Source organism: Hemitrygon akajei, chromosome 7 (assembly GCF_048418815.1).
Source record: "Hemitrygon akajei chromosome 7, sHemAka1.3, whole genome shotgun sequence".
NCBI lineage: Eukaryota > Metazoa > Chordata > Chondrichthyes > Myliobatiformes > Dasyatidae > Hemitrygon > Hemitrygon akajei.
Window position 1 is genome coordinate 162,065,790 of NC_133130.1, and position 23,010 is coordinate 162,088,799.

The 23,010-nt window shown below is 40.9% G+C and overlaps 1 protein-coding gene and 1 non-coding gene across 2 annotated transcripts in view; both read left to right on the forward strand.

Annotated features, from left to right (window-relative positions):
* prrc2b (proline-rich coiled-coil 2B) overlaps positions 1 to 23,010 on the forward strand; it is a 72,624-nt gene that overhangs the window by 36,603 nt on the left and 13,011 nt on the right. Inside the window, 15 exon segments of the mRNA XM_073052413.1 lie at positions 298 to 2,448; positions 3,883 to 4,103; positions 4,634 to 4,782; positions 5,506 to 5,683; positions 9,838 to 9,920; positions 11,371 to 11,598; positions 12,052 to 12,291; positions 13,733 to 13,819; positions 14,487 to 14,588; positions 15,125 to 15,317; positions 16,729 to 16,838; positions 17,166 to 17,217; positions 17,220 to 17,292; positions 17,378 to 17,402; positions 17,404 to 17,613. Coding sequence (XP_072908514.1) covers positions 298 to 2,448; positions 3,883 to 4,103; positions 4,634 to 4,782; positions 5,506 to 5,683; positions 9,838 to 9,920; positions 11,371 to 11,598; positions 12,052 to 12,291; positions 13,733 to 13,819; positions 14,487 to 14,588; positions 15,125 to 15,317; positions 16,729 to 16,838; positions 17,166 to 17,217; positions 17,220 to 17,292; positions 17,378 to 17,402; positions 17,404 to 17,613 — 4,102 coding nt within the window.
* LOC140731316 (small nucleolar RNA SNORD62) lies at positions 7,818 to 7,903 on the forward strand. Its single transcript, XR_012099791.1, has one exon. It is a non-coding gene; the product is annotated as a small nucleolar RNA SNORD62 (small nucleolar RNA).

The window sequence follows — 23,010 nt, forward strand, 5'->3', positions numbered from 1 at the left end:
TACAATTTCCACCAGTTAATAGGGCAGCTGTAAGGTATTATAGCCATGATATTATAATTTACAGCTCCTTATTGTCGAGAAACAATTGGTGTAAATAATATTTCTGTGGATCGTTCTGGGTGTCCTATCACTGTACTCAAAGAAAATCTTGCACTGATAATACCAACAAAAGAGAAACAATTGGCTTGATAATCCTGTGACACATCAATTATATTTTCTGAAATAGGAAAAATTAGGATTTTTGTTCTGTTAAATTCAAAATTTAATTAACACTCTGGCAAATCTTCTTTATTGTAGGAATGAAAGACTTCCCACTCCACCTGTGAGAGCGGATCCGATTTCCCAGCAAACCATGAAGATACAGAGAGATCCATTTGAGGAACAGATTGAAGAATATAGGGTTGCACCAGCAGACAAATTGCTAAATATAGTTCGCTTAGAATCACAGACTGAGCTAATTAAAGATCAAAGACCTGAAGTGGCTCCAAATATGTCAGCAGTGCTTGGAAGGGATGTTCTTTTCCAGCATCAAACAAATCCCCCATTACTTCATAAAGAACTCTTCTCATCCGAATCCGAGCAGGATGGACTGAATGGGCCTTCTAGAGACAGCACTGAGCCAACAAAGTGTGTTGAAAATATTGAAGAGATTGTATCTCATACCTGGGATTATGTGCATCAGAAAGAGCATCCGAGCCCAAAGGATGATGAACATGATGATACCAGAGAGGAAAAAAGCTTTAGAACTGAAATATGGCAAACTGATAAGTTGTCAAAGATAGAGTCTAAACCTGCATCTCAGTGGGAGCAATCATTAAAAGGAAACCATGTTGATCGTCGTGAGACTGTCGGGAAAATGATAGGTAGGAGATCAGGGCCAATTAAAAAACCAGTTCTTAAAGACCTCAAGACTGAAAAGAATGAAGAGGCAGATAAAGTAAAATTGGAATCTTTTCAGAAAACCCTTCAGAATAAAGTTGAACAGATAAAGACTGATGGTAAGGTGGTGAAATCTAATGGAAGCATTGCACCTCCATCACAAACTGCCATGTCATGTTTGAACATCAGACATAAAGAACTGTCTGTCTCACCAGTGCCTCCAGCTAAATTTGACTGGGAAATAGAGAAACCACAAAGAAAGGAGAATAAAGCATGGGAAATGAGACCTATGAATAAAGAGAACATTGATTTCCCTCCACCACAGAGGGGAAACTGGATTGAAGATGAAGATCAACAAAATTTTAGTAATCGAGGCCAAGGGCGTGTAAGGGGTAGAGGTCGAGGAGATTTCTCTGGCAGAGTTGGAGAGATCAGAAGCTCTTACAATAATTTCAGCAGAGGAAGTCGGCAAAATCCTAAGGAGTACTGTAATTCATTAGAAGATGGACAAAAGAACTCCAACAGACGTCGAAATGCTAGTGAGACACGCAGTGAAGGGTCTGAATATGAAGATATACCAAAGCGGCGGAGGCACAGGGGGTCTGGAACTGGCAATGATGCCACAATTGAGTCAACATATTCTGACAGAGAGGGTAAAAATATGTTCAAAGACCCTCTGAGGAGATCCAAGAGGATACCTGATGGGACTGTCATTGGTGAAATGGAAGATGAAAGAGGACCATCAAAAATGTTTGAGAGGGCATTACCTCCTCGTTTAAGTAACTCTGGGAGAGGGCGCAACTTTGTTCCTCGTGGAATGCCCTCAAGACAAAACAGAACAGGTATGTTCAAGCTAAATGGTACCTATCAGCTAAATGGAGATGTTTCATCTTCCCTGATGTTGTCTAAAAGGCAGCCTCCAAAGGAATCTACAAAAGCGCTTAACAGGGCTTTGGAAGTGGCACTAGAAAATGCTGGAGAGGAAAATGGAGTGGTTGACAAACTCTCGTTTTCTGGAACCTCGGCCATAGAAGATCAGCCACCCAAAAGGGAGCGGTCAATGGATATGCCACCACGAAGAAGGAGACCTCCTCGACAGGACAAGCCTCCACGATTCAGGAGACTTAAACAAGAAAGAGATGCAACCACTGAGATAAACAATGATGTATGTGTTCCTGCAGACAATTATATATCTAGCGTGACTACAAGAACAGATGATCAGGAAATGGCTTCCCTTGTTGCTGGAAATAAGTCTCCAGATCTATCTAACCAAAATTCCTCGGATCAAGCAAATGAGGAGTGGGAAACGGCTTCTGAAAGTAGTGACTTTACTGAGAGACGAGATAGAGAGAACAGAACATCCCTGAATAACTTGCCTCCTGAGATAGATGTGGCAGACACCGGACTTGGGCAGAGAAAAGAGTTGGCTAAACGCAGTTTCTCTAGCCAACGCCCAGTTGATAGACAAAACCGTCGGGCAAATCCGGGATACGGTGGAAAATCTCCGAAGACGAATGGAACTGGTCCCAGAAATGAAAAAGCATCTGGTCAACCACCAAGAAGCAAACGGTAAATTAATTTGTATTTTGAGAGGGCAGGTTGAAATGTAATTTTGTACCAGCTCTTATTTTTTAGACTTTGCTTGCTTGGCACTGTACAAGCTGTGATTTTTGTGATTAATAGCTGTGATTATTAATTGACTGATTATTAAATGGTTTAATTTCATCCTTCTCAAAATGCCTTTTAAAAAAAGATTGAATATCTTTCCAGCGTACTCCCAGTGCCCACTGAGAGTATGTTCGTGGTCTTCTGCTTTAGCCAATCCACTTCAAGGTTTGAAGTGTTGTGCATTCAGAGATTCTCTTCTGCACACCTCTGTTATAATTTTTTTTAGCGTGTCACACCAGACAGTCAGCCATTCTTGTCTAGCGTGTGGTGTCAGGATTGGTCTCCTTTCGGATTAACCAGGTCACGATATGAATGTTCCTGACTTGACCGTTGTTTTTTTTTACGAGGCCGAGTGGCTAACTCAACGCTCAACCCAGCTCGGTTGGAAAGCGGGCTCAGGTATGACCTGATTTGGATTTGAACTTGGGACTCGGGAGCCTTCACTCCGGAATCCGGTGCTGATGCTTTTGCACCACCAGCCAGCCAACTGTGTGGTTACTATAGTTATTGTCACCTTTCGTCAGCTTGAATCAGTCTGGCCATTCTTTAACTTCTCTCGTTAACAAGTTGTTTTCACCCACAGAACTGCTGCTTACTGGATATTGTTGTTTGCTTCTTGCTCCATTCCCTGTAAACTTCAGAGTCTGTGCGTGAAAATTCCAGAAGATCAGCAGTTTCTGAGATACTCAAACCACACCATCTGGCACCAACAATCATTCCGTGGTCAAAATCACTTGCCCATTCTGATGTTTAGTCTAAACAACAACTGAAATTCTTGACCAGTCTGCATGCTTTTAAGCATTGAGTTGCTGCCACGTGATTGGCTGATTAGATATTTGCATTAATGAGCAGATGTGTCTAATAAAGTGGCCACTGAGTGTATAAAGGTGACTAAGAATGGCAGTTTTATACCTCCCATGTACTTCAAAATATATTTGTGGCAACAACTTTTTCATGCCCCTCTTCAAATGTGTAATTTCACCTTTATATGTTAAATTTACTTTTTTCCCCATAAGGCATACTACATGGTGTTGATTTTTTTCCTGTTTTCTTCTTCATTTTAAAGTCCAGAGGTTGTGAAATGTGACCTCATTCACCGCCTCTGCATTGCTGAATTTGAATGAATAGCAGTGCTGGGCTGGGTAACAAAGTAGTCCCTATACCAGCTTTTATTTCTACCACCAAATGAGAACAACTATCAAACTTACATTGTGCTATTACTCACAAGGAAATGAGGTAATCCAGTCAGTCTGAGAATTAAATCTAGGTTACATATTGCTGCTTAGGGAATAGCTATTTTGTGCTGGAGTTTCAATAACCTTTTGATTTAAATAGGTTTGTAGAAGATCAACTGTGTGATCAGGTAGCTGTCAGTGGAGGGAATGTCAACACAGTATATTGTATCGAGCGTGTGGTTCCCAATGACCCAGCAGCTGTACAAAATGCAGTGAAGGACGTATCAAATAAAAAGAAGGAAAAGGATGTAAAACCTGGTGTGAAAAAGCCAAAAGAGAAGACTGATGCTTTGGCTCAGTTTGATTTAAATAATTATGCAAGTAAGTACAGATATTTATGTGCATCATCATCATTAACTCCCATTTAACAATATTCCTATTCATTCACTGTGAGTTTCTAATATATCTTTGTTGTGCATTTATCTACCAGTGGTTGAAAGTAGTGAGAGAAAGGATCTGCATTTGACAGGGTCCCTCAATATGTCAGTGTTCCTTTGCTAATTTGAAGTTCTAATATTGCATTGTAAAACATTCAAGACTAAATTTTCCTCAGGTAATTTCTCCAGTGATACAGAGATGATAACTAGATCATCAGCTTTAGCTTGGTTGAGAAAATATTGTCTGGGCAACTTCTCTGCTTTTCTCTGAAATCAGTACCATCTTGTCTGATAGGTGACACTACCACTGATGTTAGTCTGGATCGTGTGCTAAACTCTCAAATGGAACCTTGATGCTGACATTTCTCACTGAGCTAAAAATGTTGTTGCTATTCATGAGGAAGTTCCTCTTTATTCAGTCATCTGTGAATTAGTTCATCAGCGGTGGCTTTCTGATGGTTTATTTTCTTTAAGGTGTTGTCATTATTGATGATCATCCAGCTGTAGCTGTGGAGGAACAGCAGTCTGTGTCAACTGTGAATGATGGTTTTACTGAAGTAATCTCAAAAAAGCACCGTCGTTTGCTCGAAGAAGAGCGCAGGAAGAAAGAACAAACTTTGCAGGTAAACAGGCTGGCTTCTATGATGTAAGAGTAACTGTACGCTAAGTAGTATTCCATTATTATATATCATTACTTATTGCAAAGTTATTTAAAATGAATTTTACTTGGCATCATATCATTCATGCAATCATATTGAGAATTTTGTCTTTTTACATTCAGGGTTCTTAAGTTAACATAATTTCCAATTTTATAGTAATTTTAATGTAATAAAAACATCAGATTTGGTTGCAAAGTAAAATATTAGAATGCAAATAAATTTTAATCAAAAAAGAAAATTTTAAGAAGCTCTTGAATAAGAAGAGTTAGAGCTAATTCCATAACTAAGATCTAAGCAGCTGAGTGTATGATTACAAAAGCAAAATTAGAGAAGCTCAAGAGAGTAGAATTGGAGTAAAGCAGAGCTCTTGAGATTTTATTGGACACTGATTCAGGAAGTATGTAATCTGTGAATGGATTTGGGCACTGATTTGATCATTTAAAATTTGAGTTGTTGTATATCCACAGGGAATGGCTAAGTTATGATATGATAAAGGGGTCATTGTAAAGTGAAAATTGTTTTCTTTAAAAACAATTCTGTGTAGAATGCAGAAGGAAATGTAGTATCATTTACCTTAGAGATATAAACTGACAGATGTTTTTCTTGAGGGGGTATTGTTTACTTTTAAAGTGAGATGGTGGATGAGGATAGGAATTACTCATTTTCACTTTTGGATTTTCAAATCAGGCACCTGGGAAAAGTAGGAATGAGAAGAGTTGGACATCTTCATCCAAGATTCCTCCTCGTTTTGTCAAAAAGCAGCAGATTTCCAATGCAATAACTGAACAGACAGAGGAAGGCTTCTCTAAGGTGCAGTCCACATCCAGCAGTCTAGGAACAGAAATCTGGGAAAACTCCAGTGCAGGTAACTTGGATATGAATGTAGAATTTGACCTAATGCAGACTTCTTTCACTCAATGAATATGGGCACAAAGCAAAACAGGACTGGAAATACTGTATAATGAAGCTATATAAAAACACCGGTTAAGCCGTAACTGAGATAGTACATTCAACAGGTCTCTTTAGGAAAGATGTAAATGATTTTGGATGAGATGCAGAAGAGATTTAACAGAATTATTCCGAGATGAGGTTCTTCAGCAATGTGACAATAGACAATAGGTGCAGAAGTAGACCATTCGGCCCTTCGAGCCTGCACTGCCATTTTGAGATTATGGCTGATCATCTACTATCAATACCCGGTTCCTGCCTTGTCCCCATATCCCTTGATTCCCCTATCCATAAGATACCTATCTAGCTCCTTCTTGAAAGCATCCAGAGAATTGGCCTCCACTACCTTCCGAGGCAGTGCATTCCAGACCCCCACAACTCTCTGGGAGAAGAAGTTTTTCCTTAACTCTGTCCTAAATGTCCTAAACCCCTTATTCTCAAACCATGCCCTTTGGTACTGGACTCTCCCAGCATCTAAAGAAGCTGGGATATTCTCCTTGAAACAGAAGAAATTGCAATGATAATTAGTTAAAACAGAATAGATAAAGATAAATTGTTTTCTTTGTCATAGTGATGAAGAACTGGTTAATTGGAATGGAAGTGAATGACAAGAACTTTAAGGGACTTGGGGGTTGGAATATATGACAGATGATTAGTTTTTGGATTATGTTTCCAGAGGTATTAGTGGAAGCAGGAGCAATTGTAGTTTTCAAAGGGGAGCTGGATAAATAAATGGAAAGAAGCATTTGTAAAGCAATGGGAAGAGTACAGTGGACTGAAATTAACTGGATTGTTTGTAATTGACAAGCTGAATGGCCTCATTTCATGTTGTAGCAATCCTAAGACCAGTTATTACCATCAGATTGTTAAAAAGGTGACAGCAAATTACAGTGGATCGTCGTTAAGTAGCACACATTGGGACCAGTATATTTTGGTCCAACTAAGCGGCTGCCCCTATTTCTTGAAAGTAGTTTAAAAATATATTTTTAAAAAAGACAAGTACTGCTTAGTTGAGTAACAAATTATGTAGGTAAATGAAATACAGAACAAATTAGAATGCTAACAATACTCTAAAACTGTAGTTCTTAATAGTTAACAGAAGAATTCATTTGGAGTGTACACTGCAGTGTTGTTTTGATTCACTGTGAACAAAATCAGCATAAATAATGGTAATATTAGGTTACAATGGTAATACAATGCTTTTGAAGATTGCATCCTCCAAATCTTAATTTTCATTGTAACATTCAAGATGAATATCGAAACCTTCAGATTCTTCATGGTTTCTAACTTGTTGACATAGTGAAATTGTTTCATTTTCACTTCCAGTCATTTCTGGTATCTCCAAGCCTAAATGCTTGAAACTGTCATGAATTGTCTTAATGCTTATTTCTCACTGACTATTGGTGACAGAAATCACTGTTTTTGAACACAAACATGTGCAAGCAACACTATTTAAAAACTGTTTGCTCTAAGCATGGTTTAGTAGCCACACAAGTGCGTGCAACTGACACTAGATAGAAACATTGGCAACATCTCCTGCCCCAATTAAGTGGCATGGTGTCCCAAATAAACGAAGGGAATCCTGGCTATTTTTTCGATTGTTTTTTGTCCCAAATAAGCAGCTGTCCTTGTTTAACTGATGGCCCAATTAACAAGAATCCACTGTATTACACATGCTGAAAACGTGAAATTAAAGCAGAAAATAAACATGACCGATCAAAGAACATTAAATAACTTCCTGACTTTTTCCAGATAAAATGACCTGAGTCTTGGACCTGAGCTATTAACTATCACATTAAATGATACCTAAAATGATCTTTCCAGATTATTAAAGAGATTTAGCTTGGTTATATGCATCAGCACCTGAAATGGAAATTGAAATGTAATATTTTGGTCCTTTACAAGTCAGTATCAAAGTAAAAAGCATATTTTCCCCCCGATTGACAAGGAAAATATGAGATAAACTTTATATAAGGGAGTGGTGTTCACATAAAATTTTTGCATTTGTGTATAGTATTAGATGCATATGAAGCCTGTTTTGCATGTGTAGGTGTAAATGATGTTCCAATGGATCCTTCTGACCCTTCCTTTGGCATACTCGAGGGAGTGGATATGAGGAGGAAGATTTACTGATACACCAACCAAAAAGAATTATTGATAATCCAGTACTAAGTTAATTAAGTGAATGAAAATGCTGTTTGCTATTTATAAAATACAAAAAGTATCTTTATACATTATGATTAAATATTTGGAAATGTATATCATCCAAGGAGGAATACCTTTTTTAATTATAGGTGCAACCTGATCATTCAGATCTAATATATTTAAACAAAAACATACAGTTGCAAAAAAAGGTTTGTGAATCCTTTTCAATTACCTGGTTTTCTGCATTAATTCCTCATAAAATGTGGTCTGGTTTTCATCCAAGTCACAATAATAGACAAACACATTCTGCCTAAACACACAAACAATTGTACTTTTCATGTCTTTATTGAACACTTTGTTTTATCATTCGCAGTCCTGGCTGGAGAAAGTATGTGAACCCTTGTACTTACTAACTGGTAGAACCTCCTTTCAGCAACAATAGCCTCCACCAAACGTTTCTGGTAGCTGCTGATCAGACTTACAGTGGCAAAGAGGAATTTTTGATCATTCCTCCATACAAAACTGTTTCAGTTCATTAATATTTCTGGGATACTTTGCATGAACAGACTTCTTCAGGTCATGCCATGGCATCTCAATTGGGTTAGATCTGGGCTCTGACTTGGCCATTCCAAAATATAAACCTCCTTCTTTTAAAACCATTCTATTGTTGATTTACTCTTGTGTATCGGATCATTGTTGCATCATCCAACTTCTATTAAGCTTCAGGTGTTGGACCGCTACCCTGACATTCTCATGTAAAATGTCCTGATACAATTTTGAAATCATTGTTCCCTCAAAGAATGCAGGCTGTCCATGCCATGAGACAACAAAGCAGCCCCAAACCATGATGCTCCTTCCACCATGCTTCACAGTTAGGATGAGATTTAGGTGTTGATGTGCCATTGCCCTTTTTCCTCCAAACATAGTGTGTACATTTCTGCCAAAAAGTTCAACTTTTGTCTTATCTGGTCACTGAACTTTGTCCCAGAAGCATTGTGGAACATCCAAGTGGTCTTTTGCAAACTTGACACATGCAGCAATGTTTTTATTTTGGGGAGGAACAGTTGTTTCCTCCAAGGTGTCCTTTCATGAACACCGTTCTTGTTCAGTGTTTTTCTTATAGTGGATACACGAACAGAGACTTTAACAAGTTCCAGAGATTTCTGCAGGTCTCTTGTTGTTGCCCTTGAGTTCTTTTTCACCTCCTTCAGCATTGCACATTGTGCTCTTGGTGTGGTCTTTGCAGAGCACCCACTCCTAGGGAGAGTAGCAACAGTACTGAATTTCCTCCATTTGTAGACAGTTTCTTTTACTGTGCACTGATAAACACTCGGGTCTTTAGAAATGGTTTTGTAGTATATTCCAGCTTTATGCATTTCTACAATTCTTCTAAGGTCCTCTGAAAGATATTTTGATCGAGACATGGTACACATAAACAGATATTTCTTGAGAAGAGCAGGCTCTGTCAGTAACCTGACTTTGTGTGTCTTTTTTAATGGGTGGGCCACCTCTACAGCTCACATCTCCAATCTCATCTCATTGGTTGGAACACCTGTTGCAGAAGGCATTACCCCAGAGGTTCATTTACTTTTTTGAACCTAGACTGTTATAGATTAAATGGTGTACTCAGTATTGAGAAGAAGCACAATTGTTTGTGTGTCATTAGTTTGGGCATACTGTGTTTGTCTATTATTGTGACTTTGGAGATCAACCATAATTTATGAGTAACTAAAGCAGAAAACCAGGTAATTGCAAAGGATTTGCCATCATTTTCTTGCAACTGTTTATACTTTTGGATTCATTACAGCATTCAATTCATTAATTTATTTTAGCAGTTCAATCAATATGGCTTTATAATGAAATGCTAATTACTTCTTCCATTATTGTATCAGGCACAATTATTCTGAAAATGCTTGTTTTATGCAGCTCTTTCTGTTCAGGCTACCAGCAGTGATGTTTGGGCGAAACCTTTGAATTCTTACACAGGGTCTGAATCTACTTGCACTGAAGTAAGTATATTCATATCGAACATTCATGATTAGTGTAAGAAAAGATCTACTGAAATGAACGTACTATATCTTGTACAGTAATATTCATGAAAATCCTAGATGTTTTACATTGTTTAATAGTTAGTGGCTGTATACCATTTTTATTTTGAGCCAATTCTGAAATTCAGTTGCCTTGTGACACCCCCATATCCCTTAATACATCTGTGAAATAAAGTTCCAAATTTTTTAGATGAAAATCATGAAAAAATTTTTTGCATCCATTCAAAATCTGAAAGGAATGGAGTTAATATTTCAGGTTAAAGGTCCTTTTTTAAAAATTGGAGGAGAGAGGAAGCAAATTGATGAATGTAAACACAATACAGACTGCATTTCTGTCGTCCAGGTCAGCCAGTGCTAATAGAAGGAAAACTTGTCAATTTAATTGATGTAGTGACCTATTCTGATACAAACAGAGAAAATAAGTTATAGAATTTGATAACAAGACAAGAACACTAGAATGGAGCACTCACATTCAGTCTACATCGGCAAGAATCATCGTTCCTGCTACTTTAATTCTCAGCCAGTGTCTCTGTATCTAGTCCATCTGTGATGTTGACTCAGTTTTCTTCTTTCCATTAACACAGTTGGTTTGCTGGGTGAGTCCTACAGCTTTGCATTCTGCAATTTTTATGTTCCATTGCTGGTCCGTATTAATCTATCAACCAGATAACTTCATTTACAGCATGGCAAGTCTGACTCCTTCTATCTCAAACATTTCTTCTGTCCTGTCCACCCACCTACCACCTTCTCTACCACATATAATTACTTTCTTAAAAAATCTCCTTCCCAGTTCTGATGAATGGGCTCAATAATTAGATAATTTTCTGCAGATGCTGCCAAATGTGCTGACTATTTCCAGAATTTTCAGTTAATATTTTAAACAGTTTTACATCTCAATATTTGTTTAATTATTGAGCTACAGCCTGGAGTGGGTACTTCTGGCCCTTCGAGCCATGTTGCACAGCAACCCACCAATTTAACTTCAGCCTAATCACAGAACAATTTACAATGACCAGTTAACCTAACAACCAGTACGTCTTTGGACTATGGGAGGAAACCAGAGCATCTGGTGAAACCCACACGGTAATGGAGAGAACATACAAGCTCCTTACAGGTAGTGTTGCGAATTGAACCCAGGGCACCTGTTCCAATACATTGTGCTAGCCACTACACTACCATGCTGCCTTGTGCATCTATAAGGTGAGGGAAGCGGTGTGGGCATGCAACCTGTGACTCAGTAGCATTTTTAATACTATCTTTTTGAAGAAAGGCAACCTGGGAAATACATTAAATATATGTCAATGTAGAAACATAATTTTAATGTAATTGAGTCATGTACACAAGATACATGATTGTATTTTTGTATCTTAAGCTGCTAGCACTTTAACACTTCTGGTATTATTTCTGGTAGAGTTTCAAGGCAAGTCAACCTGACAGTGGAGTTGAACTCAGTGCTGATTCTCAAGGTTCATCTGCAACATCATCACAGCGAAGCTCACCGTATGGCGCACTGAAGCCAGAGGGAGGAGTAGTGACTGAAGTAAGTGGAGCCAGTGCAGACTCATCAGTAGATAAATCAAATGGAAAAACAGAAGATGCGAAAGAACCACGGCAAAAGTCAGAAAGACCAGAGAGCAAGGTAACAGAGTATTTGTGGGGTGGGGGGGGGGGGGGGAGATTTCTTAATACTGCACTAAACCATGGTTAAGTTGCTTTGTTGTTTGTATTGGCTTGCATGTCAATGGTTCACAGAGCAATCAGAAATGCTATCATGTTTGAATTAACGTAAGATAGCAAGGATTTGGATAACTGGGTGAACTGACTTGATTCACTTTATTGATGAGATAATTTGGGAATCTGATGTCTTCTGTGGGATTACTTGGCTTAGTTTTATAGAGTGTGGTAGAGTTGTGGGGGTACAGAGTGTGTTACGACTTCACTGGATTTAACAATATTATAGGTTACTTGATGTCATTCAAGTTAAGTGGTACATCTGAATAAAACTGATAAGTTGTATAAATGAAATACTTTCTTTCTAGCATTTAGAATCATGCAAAAAGTGATTTTATTTCCTTTATTTGTGTTTAAAAAGATTCCAGACCCAGCTGAAGGGCAGAGCAAAGACCACAAACCTGGACCAATAGGAAATGAACGATCTCTGAAAAACAAAAAGGCTAAGGAGTGTCTGGAACCAGAAGGAGCAGAGCGAAGTGATGGGGGCATCAATTCAAAAACTGCAGCTGATAACAGAGCAAATTCCAAAACGGGGCTGGATTTGCACGTAGACTCTGTCATTCCAGTTCCACCAATTGAGTTTGGAGTGAGCCCAAAGGTAAGTTCTATTTGAAGGCTGAAGTTAATAGCTAGTGTTATTCTCTCGAATCCATGAATTGTCGGTGTGCAGCTCTGAAGTGTGTAATTTTTGCTCATGTAAATATTGAACTCTCTGACGGTGGTGTCTGAAAAGAGGATGCTGACCAAGTTGCACGCCATCTTGGACAATGACTCCCATCCACTCCATAATGTACTGGTTAGGCACAGGAGTACATTCAACCAGAGACTCATTCCACCGAGATGTAACACTGAGCATCATAGGAAGTCATTCCTGCCTGTGGCCATCAAACTTTACAACTCCTCCCTCAGAGTGTCAGACACCCTGAGCCAATAGGCTGGTCCTGGTCTTATTTCCACTTGGCATAATTAACATTATTATTTAATTATTTATGGTTTTATATTGCTATATTTCTGCACTATTCTTGGTTGGTGCGGCTGTAACGAAACCCAATTTCCCTTGGGATCAATAAAGTATGACTGTCTGTCTGAAATCACAAACCAATTGCTTAGAATATTTAGTGACACCTCACTAATGTGTTCAAGTAATGCTTAGCACTGTATATTGTAGATGACAGAGGAAGAGATTGAAAAAGAGACTGATGTATTTCATGCATAGCATATGCAATAAAGTCAGAGAATAGAGATTTGGCCGTCATCTTTGTGCTTTTGTTGGACTCCTCAGAATTCTGCCATTCATCTGTTTCATCTCATCTTTTACTGCATATTCTGCATAGTCTCATAGTTGTACTGCATTAACCTATTCTAGCAGTAATGATTTTCACTTTCGAGCACTCTTTAAAATAATTTCCCATTTCTCTATTTAAATTCTTAGTAACTTTTATATGTATGGTGTCTTGTTTATTCCCTAAATGTACTATACATTCACGGTTTTAATAACTTTTTACAGTTCAATCTTTCCTATTTTAAACTTTTTAGTTCTGGTACCATTGCATTATCTTCTATATGTCACTGTTCTTTGCAGATGTTTCTTTTATGCGCAGCTGTCCTTGATGTTCAATGACTTAATTGCTTTTTGATTCTATTAAAAAATTTACTGGAGAAGGTACATTATTTGATATTGAAAGTTTTCTCTGTATGATGAGTAGTTGATGAACAAAGTGTATTTTTCCTGATCTACTTTCCTGTAGTCTTAATTTTAGTTACACTAAACCTGATCTAGAATTTACTGTGTATTAAAAAGAAATTACCCTTTTCATCAATTAAGGTTTATTTTAGGCTCTTAATATGGGATAATTCTCAATGAAGCTTTTACTGGATGACATGGGTCAGGATATTGTTTAGTCAGTTTGGTAATTATCATGGAGGTCTGAGTCAATGATGTATGCAGTCGGCGATGTTTAAGGTTTCTGTTTCTGACAGTCGGTGTTGCTGTTGATAGTTTTGCTTTGTTGAACTAAGATATTTGTTTGTTATTTTAGGATTCTGATTTCAATTTGCCTCAGAACTCCGTGCCGAATTCTGTTTCCAACTCAATCACTAAATTGCAGGATGTATTGGTGAACAATGTGAGTATTATATTCCGAAGGGATTGAAACATCGTATTTTCAATTCTCTTTGAAGTTCCAAGGCCAAGCAATGGAAATATATTTGTGGTTTTAAATCTTGATTTAAATATCTTAAAAGCAATAGTTTTTCACTTTTTCCCTTCAAGATATCATTTTGTTCAACCTTTGTGAAATTTTCATATGCAACTTTACTGAAATTAAAATTATAAATCTTTGACTGGCATGTATCCTTCCTTTTGATCTTTTCTCATTTAAATCTATCAATATAACTATTCCTCTCTCTTTGTGTGGACATGTAATAAATTAGGGACAGAAATATGCTGCCTGGCCCGTCAAATCTGGTCTACCATTTATTAAAATCATTGCTGATCTTGCATATCAAGAATTCATCTACCTTTACCATTATTGAAAAACTTTGTCCCTCAAAGAGCGGTGGAAGCAGAATTTCAAAGACTCTAACCCCAGAGAGAATTTTATCTCACCTATTTTTAAACAGATTCTATTTTTAGATTCTCCCACAAGAGAAATGTAATTTCCATTATCCTCCCTGCCATACCACTCATGTTCTTGTGTTTCTAAGTGCTAGCAGACTCAAGCCTGGCTTGTTAAACATTTCCTTGTGCAAAGCTGGGTTGAAGTCCTTATTTAGTACAATACTGTTTTTCAGGTGACGCTGAGCCAGTCAATCCCTATTCTGCGACGAGAGCATCTCCAGCAGGGTCCCAATCTCACTCCTGTTTCCCTATCAAGCACAGACCTTACATTAAAGGTAAGCAATTGCTCCATCCAATATCTGTTGTCTCAACTTTTAAAAATCATTCAGCACAGGATGACCATAGTTCATCATTTCTGTGCTTGGCTTTGAAAATGCTGTCATTTAAATTATTGCAAATTATTTTTCCTCAAATGCATATTCATTTGTCTGTTCAAAGTTCCTGAGGAATCTGTTCCACCATTCCAGATTACAACCTTCTTTAGAAATAAATTCTGGTTTTATTTCCTTTAATTCTTTTGCTGTTTATGTATCTGATTACTAATCCATTTGCCACAGGAAACTTCCTACTGTATCAGAACCCTTCTGAATGAATGTTTCATTGTGTCTTTGAGCTAAATGAAATTTCAACTTTTTCTTGCCTATACAACTGCTTTCACTAGACACTTTTCTGAAGTAGCCTGTATACTTATGACTGATACCTTGCAAATGAGTGTGTTGATGAATCATGGTATTTGGAAGAAAGTGCTTTTGCATTTAAGGCTTTTCAGTTAGTATTTCTGTACTTTATACTATTCTCTATATTTGAATAGATGGAATCTGCTCGCAAAGCCTGGGAAAATTCTCCCAATGTTGCTGAGCAGAGCTCTCCTGGTAGCAGTAGTGCCAGTACACAGACTCCATGTAACACTGGCCCACCTAGTGGTGTAGGCTACAGCTCAATTGGATGTTCTTCTGTGCCACCTATGCCCATGGTGTCAGTTGCACCTTCAGTATCTTTGCCAGGTATGTAATTTTCTATACTTATTGACATTAATGCTTGCCTTTTGATTACCTTAAAGGACAGCTTGACTTTTAATTCTGGTAGTCAAATTGTAAAACAATTATGGCAATGCTTTCTTGTTGACTTACATTCTATTCGATTATCATAGCACAGTATTAATAAAGCATTAGCTATGGGAAAGAAGTCTCTTGGATTTCCGTCTGCCAAAGATTGCATGTTAGTGACTTATTTACTGTTAGCGTAAGTAATTAGAGCAGCCCATGCAAATATAAGTCCTTACAATTAAAGGAACTTTATGTGTGTTGCTTGTTTAAAAAGAAACTAAATATATAGATCCTTCCAGACATGGCTAATTTCTGGGGTACAGCACAGATTGAATACAATGTAGGGATTGCACTTTGATAGAGGAATACAGGTATAGATAATTTTCTAAATAGGGAGCAATTTCAGAAATAGGTGCAAAGGGACTTAGGAGCCCTTGTGCAGGATTCCCTAAAGGTTAACTTTGCAGTTGAGTTAGTAGTAAGGAGGGCATTCATTTTGTGAGGACTAGAATATAAAAGAAAGGATGTAATGGTGAAATGTTATAAGGCATTGGTCAGATCACAGAGCAATTTTGGGGCCCATAAATAAGAAAAGATGTGCTGGCATTAGGGTCCAGAACAGGTTTATGAGAATGATATTGGGAATGAAAGGATTAACCTATGAAGAGTGTTTGATGACTTTGGCCTTTACTCACTGAAGTTTAGAAGAATGGGGGGGGGGGGGGGGATATTTTGAAACCTACTAAATATTGAAAGTCCGAGATAGAGTGGATGTGGAGAGGATGTTTCCAATAGTCAAGAGTGTCTAGGCCCAGAGAGCACAGCCTCAAAGTACAAGGACTTCCTGTTAGAACAAAGATAGGAAGGAATTTCTTTAGACAGGTGGTGTTGAATCTGCAGAAGCTAAGTCATTGATATACTTAAGTAGTTTAAAGTTACAGGGAAGAGCAGGAGAATGGGGTTGAGGGGGAAATAAATCACCCTGATTGTATGCCAGAGCAGACTTGATAAGCTGAATAGCCTAATTCTGCTCATATGTCTTAGGTCTTATTTCCCAGGGTTTGTGCTCACAAATTAACTGGTAGTTTTTTTAATTACTGAAAGCAAACTAATCCTACAAAAATGAATTTGCTTTACAAATTGGCCTGTTTTGAAGAGTATCCTCCATTAGTTTTAGGTAACTAGATTAAATCCACTTTTACTTGATTTTAAAGTTTCCAGTGATTGTGGGGAGTGAGTATTTCACCTTTTTCTCTGAATAAAATGATATATCATCTTAGGAAACTAATATTTGTTTTTAACTTGGGTCTTTGTAAGTTAGACATTGAACCTGCAAATAGGAAAAAAACATTTTCTTGTGGTTTTTCAGGGAGCCATATTTCCCCTTTGTACATGGATGGTCATGTTTTCGCCAGTCAGACCCGCCTCCTTCCTCAATCAATTCCACAGCAGCAAAGTTTCCAGGCTGGACTCTCTCAGGTAATGACAGCGTTTTCATTCATATTTTAAATGAGGCCTGTTACCTGTATTTGCAGCTTAAAGTCTGAAAATCTTTCCAGTAATAGTAGAGTGTGTCTGCTGCCTTTCTGAATGTGATATTCTAAAACATCTGACATTGTTCAGGTGCAGCAGTTTGAGTTCTTCTATGATACTGTTAGCCTAAAGCACTACACAGTTGACAGATATCAGCATTTCCAGTTAAAATTATGTTACGGCTTCTGGGTATAGTGGGGCAAAAATAAGTATTGTCAGTTGTAACAGGGTGCCGTGCTTGTTATCATGGCTGATTGTTTTTCTTTTCTTTAGGCTGCTGCAGCACATCAGATTCCAATGCCCGTACATACATCCTTACAGGCCCAGCACCCCTTGGATTGAGAAATGGATTGCCTGTCTCCCAATCTCAAGAGATGTTTGGTTCAATGCAGCCATTCAGGTACTAGTCATATCATTTCAAAATAATACGGAATTGTCCTATACAGATACAAAAACAATTAATCTGAAGTTTATCTTGTTCACAGGTCACAAGTATATATGCATGCCAGTCCTGTCTCAGCCATCCACAATGGTCTTGTCCGGGGCTCCTCTGAAAACTCCATATACAGCTTTCCCTGCAGTTCCAACCTCCGATATGGTAAAGCCACAGCCAGGGTCTCATTATCAAGCAATTGGAGGAAATCAAACACTCATGTATGAAAGTCAACTAAACCAACCTGGGCTCACCACTTCACAGATCCTAGACTCTCAGCTGATACAGGTTTAAGAAGTTACTGTGATCTTTGTTCAAATAAAATGCAATTTTATTTCAGTAATAATTTGTTGCCATCAAACAATTTAATCTTAAGATTTTCACTTGTGATGTGCTCTGGTTTGAACTCAATGCATTGTACTTCTCCATGAACCTCTTGCTCCCATGTTTTCATTTTAAAACTTTTTATTTATATTCTCTTTTAATTGAATTAATTTGAAAACATGGATTTACCTAGAAGAAATCTACATTGATTTTTTTTAAAAATTCAACTGATTCCTCTTGGAAAAGATGCGTGAAGAGAGATTGTAGTCTAATTCTAATCATTCTCTGCTTTTAGATGAGTAGCCTCACGATATTTTGAGGACCTAACAAGGAAGATAATGTTCTTGAAAGTATAAAATCCTTTATTCCAAAGAGCTGTGGTTACTTTAGTTATTGAATGTATCCAGGACTGAGGTTGATAGATTTTTTTAGATCCTAAAGATATTGAGGAACATGAGGATAAGGGAGAAAAGTGGAAGTGAGCTCAAAAGATCAAGCAGGTATAATAGGTTTAAAGCCTGTGTTACTGCTATGTCCTGTGGTAATACAAAATTTTGGCAAACTCTTTTTGTAGCACATTATTTTATTTCTGTGAGCAATTAGAATTTCATAGAGTTGTAGTGCCGTACAGCATTGAAACAGGTCCATCAGTCCACCACTAACTGTGTTAACCAGTGAGGTAGTGACATCCACCTGTGCTTGGCCTGCAGCCCTCTACAACTCTCGTTCATATACTGATACAGATAGCTTTTGCATGTTGCTATGTGCCTGCTGCAACCATTATTTATGGCAGCTCATTCACTACCTGGTTTCTTTATGGCACACTACCCTTTGCGTGAAGAAGAGGCCCCGATTATGTCCCTTTTAAATTTCTTCTTTCTGATGTTAAGCATATGTCTTCCCTCCCTGAGAAAAAGACTGTACTTCCACCCTGTCTATGCACATCATGATCCCACATATCCCTGTCTAGTCACCCCTCAATCCTCTACATCGCTTTGTAAAATTTTACTATGAGTCAGATAAACATCAGGCTACAAATACAGAATGATTGTATATTTATGGAGATGGGAACATGATTGATCAAGGGTAAACAGAAGCTAGTGCTGCTGCCGCACAGTTCTGCCAACCGCAGGTGTGATCCCATTTTCAGGTGCTGATAGTATGCAGTTTGCATGCTCTCCCTGTGACTGGATGGGTTTCCTCTGCGTGCTCTGGTTTTATCTTTTATCCAAAAGGTTTTTGGTAGGCCAGTTGGTTGTAGCTGAGTAGCAAAAAGAATCTAATAAAGGGAATCCTAGTGGACATGTGAGAGTTAAAATAGTCACAAGAAAATTAGAGCAGAAATGGGAATACTCCGAGAGGCCTCCTGTGTTGTGGGGAAACTGAAAAGATTGTAAGAAAGAGCAGATGCCACAGTGGAAAAACTGAAGAAGATCAGATGTAGCACTGAGTGGGGAAGAAACAAATATGTTGAAGCACATCTCTATCATACTGACTTTCAAATCTCAATCTTGGTTCTTTTACTACTATTGGGTTTTACCAGTAGATAAACCAAAATTTATCTTGTATTAAGTACAGCATGTTCTTCAGTCCTCAAGCATCTTACCCCGTTCATTTAGAATATGCCAGATGTGTAACTTCACTCCAATCCCCAGCTCACTTTGGTTGCAGTACTTTTTATGTCCTGCTTTAATCAAAACAATCTGTCTTGGATCTAAGGTAGTTAAATCAGAAAACATCTATTGCTTTTTGTGGTTTCAACTTTCTTCTATCCACTGCATGTGGACATCCTTCCAACTTTTCTTCTGAATGACCATACTCTTGTTTGCATCCTCTTGTTGCAAGAAACCAACTAACAGAAAAGACTCTAAACCTGTCATCTCAGATTTTAAATCCTAAAATATCAGCATTTTCTATTTCCATACACATGCACCTATGATTTCTCGTTGATCTAACCCCTGGCTTTGTTCATTATGAAGGTTCAAGATACAGTACTGTGCAAAAGTCTTAGGCACCCTACGTTTTAAAATTAAATTTCATTTTAGATGTATATTTTTTGCCTTCTGCATTAGTATGTTAGTAGAAAAGTGCAAAATTTAGATTTCCAAGCATTAATTTTCTTTAAAAATTGCATGTTACAGAGAATTAAATAAAGTAATGTGGCGTTCCACTTTCTGCACAGGCGAACCGGCTCACAAATAGCCAGCGCACAGGGGGAGACTTTAGTAATGCACCTCCGATGTCATTTCTACCCGGAGAGGGCGGGCGCTGGGGATTAAATGCCAACACCGCGAAGTTTGAATAAACTAGTCTTGAAACGACTTACCGACTGCGTGTCGTTATTTCAGCGCTGTGTGTAGCACATCGCTACATTGGTGACCCCGACGGTCCAAACGGGATTTGGACCAAAGATGACCGACTCTTCATCTGTTCACGCAGTTGCGCTAAAACTGCCGACTTTCTGGACGCTGCGACCATGCATGTGGTTTAGCCAAGCAGAAGCCCAGTTCCAGATTCGGCAGATATCTTCTGATTCCACGCGTTACTACCACGAGGTGAGCGCCCTTGACCAGGAGACGGCCGCCCAGGTTGCGGATTTCATACAGTCGCCCCCGGAAGAAGGCAAATATGAAGCATTCAAGGCGCTGCTCATTGGGACCTTTGGCCTCTCATGGCATGAGCGGGGTGCCCGACTGCTTCACCTGGACGGTTTGGGAGACAGATTGCCATCAGCATTGATGAACGAGATGCTGTCCCTGGCTGACGGACACAAGCCCTGCCTCATGTTCGAGCAAGCGTTCCTGGAGCAACTGCCCGAGGACATACATCTGCTGCTGGCCGACGCAGATTTCAGCGACCCCCCGGAAGGTGGCGGCCCGGGCAGACGTGCTGTGGAAAGCCAAGAGGGAGAGCGTGGCGTCTGTTGGTCAGATTACCAGGCCACGCACCCAACAGCAGACCAGACCAGGCCTGGCAGGGGGGCGCACACAACACAGAGGCAGGAGTGAGGAGGCCAGTGAACAGTGGTGTTTCTACCACCAGCGGTGGGGCACAAAAGCCCGCTGTTGTCGCCCGCCCTGCAAGGGCCAGGGCCAGGGCCAGCTGCAGCTAATGACTTGACTATGGCGGCTGGCCACCAGGACAGCCTCTTGTATGTCTGGGACAAACAGTCGGGACACCGCTTCTTGGTCGACACCAGAGCGGAGATCAGCGTCTTGCCCCTGACGGGGTGCGACACCCGCAACAGGAAGCCAGGACCCACCCTGAGGGCCGCAAATGGCAGCACCATAAGGACCTACGGCACCCGCACAGTGCAGCTGCAGTTCGGTGCCAGCCGGTTCACGTGGGACACTGGCCGCGGTGGCCCAACCACTCCTGGGGGTGGACTTCTTGCGAGCTCACAGCCTGCTGGTCGACTTGCAAGGGAGAAGACTGGTACATGCCGAGACTTTCCAGACGTTCTCCCTGGGTGAAGCCAAGTTGCCGGCCCCATACCTGGACTCCATCACGCTGTCGGACAACGAATTCACCAGAATCCTGGCGGACTTCCCATCGATTCTGGCACCGCAGTTCACAGCAGCCATGCCCAGACACGGGGTACAGCACCACATTCCGACCCAGGGACCACCCCTCCACGCCCGCGCACGAAGGCCCCCCCCCCCCCCCCCCCCCCCCCCCCCGGAAAAGCTCCGCCTGGCGAAGGAGGAGTTCAAGCGGATGGAGGAATTGGGGTTCATACGGTGGTCCGACAGCCCATGGGCCTCCCCCCTGCACATGGTGCCCAAAGCAACAGGGGGCTGGAGACCATGCGGTGACTACCGCAGGCTGAACGAGGCTACAACACCGGACCGCTAACCTGTGCCGCACATTCAGGACTTTGCAGCAAACCTGCACGGCGCACGGATCTTCTCCAGGGTAGACCTCGTCCAGGGATACCATCAAATACCGATGCATCCAGACGACGTCCCCAAGACGGCACTCATCACCCCTTTCGGCCTTTTCGAGTTCCTCCGCATGCCGTTCGGCTAAAAGAATGCCGCACAGACGTTTCAGCGGTTAATGGACGCGGTGGGACGCGACCTGGACTTTGCTTTCATCTATTTGGACAACATCCTCATAGCCAGCAGCAGTCGTCAGGAACATCTGTCCCACCTCCGTCAACTCTATGCCCGACTGAGTGAATACGGCCTCACGATCAACCCGGCCAAGTGCCAGTTCGGTCTCGATACCATCGACTTCCTGGGCCACAGGATTACCAAAGACGGGGCAACACCTCTGCCCACCAAGGTAGACACGATCCGCCACTTTGCCCGGCCCAATACGGTCAAAGGCCTGCAGGAGTTCGTTGGTATGGTGAACTTCTACCACCGTTTCCTCCCCTCAGCAGCCCATATCATGCGCCCTTTGTACACCCTGATGTTGGGTAAAGGCAAGGACATTACTTGGGACGAGGAGGCCGCGGCCGCTTTCGTTAAAGCCAAGGAAGCCTTGGCAGATGCCGCGATGCTGGTGCACCCCAGAACGGACGTTCCAACCGCCCTCACGGTGGACGCATCCGACACAGCAGTCGGTGGGGTGCTGGAGCAGCTCATCGAGGGGCGCTGGCAACCCCTGGCGTTCTTCAGCAAGCACCTACGACCACCCGAACTCAAGTACAATGCTTTCGACCGGGAGCTGTTGGCACTGTATATGGCAATCCGGCATTTCAGGTACTTCTTAGAAGGCAGGCCGTTCACCGCGTTCACGGACCACAAACCGTTGACCTTCGCGTTCATGAAGGTGTCTGATCCCTGGTCGACTTGCCAGCAGCGACTTCTGTCCTACATCTCCGAGTACACAACGGACATCCAGCATGTCTCGGGGAAGGACAACATCGTGGCAGACGCACTCTCCAGACCAGCTGTCCAGGCCCTGTCCCTGGGGGTGGACTATGCAGCACTGGCGGAGGCGCAGCAGGCAGACGACGAGATGCCCAGCTACAGGACCGCAGTCTCGGGTTTGCAGCTGCAGGACTTTCTCGTAGGCCCAGGTGATAGGACCCTCCTGTGCGACGTGGCTACCGGCCAACCTCGCCCCATCGTCCCAGCAGCCTGGAGGCGGCGGGTTTTCAACTCCATACACGGTTTGGCGCACCCATATATCAGGACAACCGTCCAGCTGGTCTCCAGCAAGTTCGCTTGGCACGGACTTTGCAAGCAGGTCAGTGAATGGGCCAGAACGTGCGCGCAGTGCCGAACAGCCAAGGTGCAGCGGCACACTAAAGCCCCGTCGCAGCAGTTCGAATCCACCCACCGGAGGTTCGACCACATTCATGTGGATGTCGTGGGCCCCCTACCAGTGTCCCGAGGAGCACGGTACCTC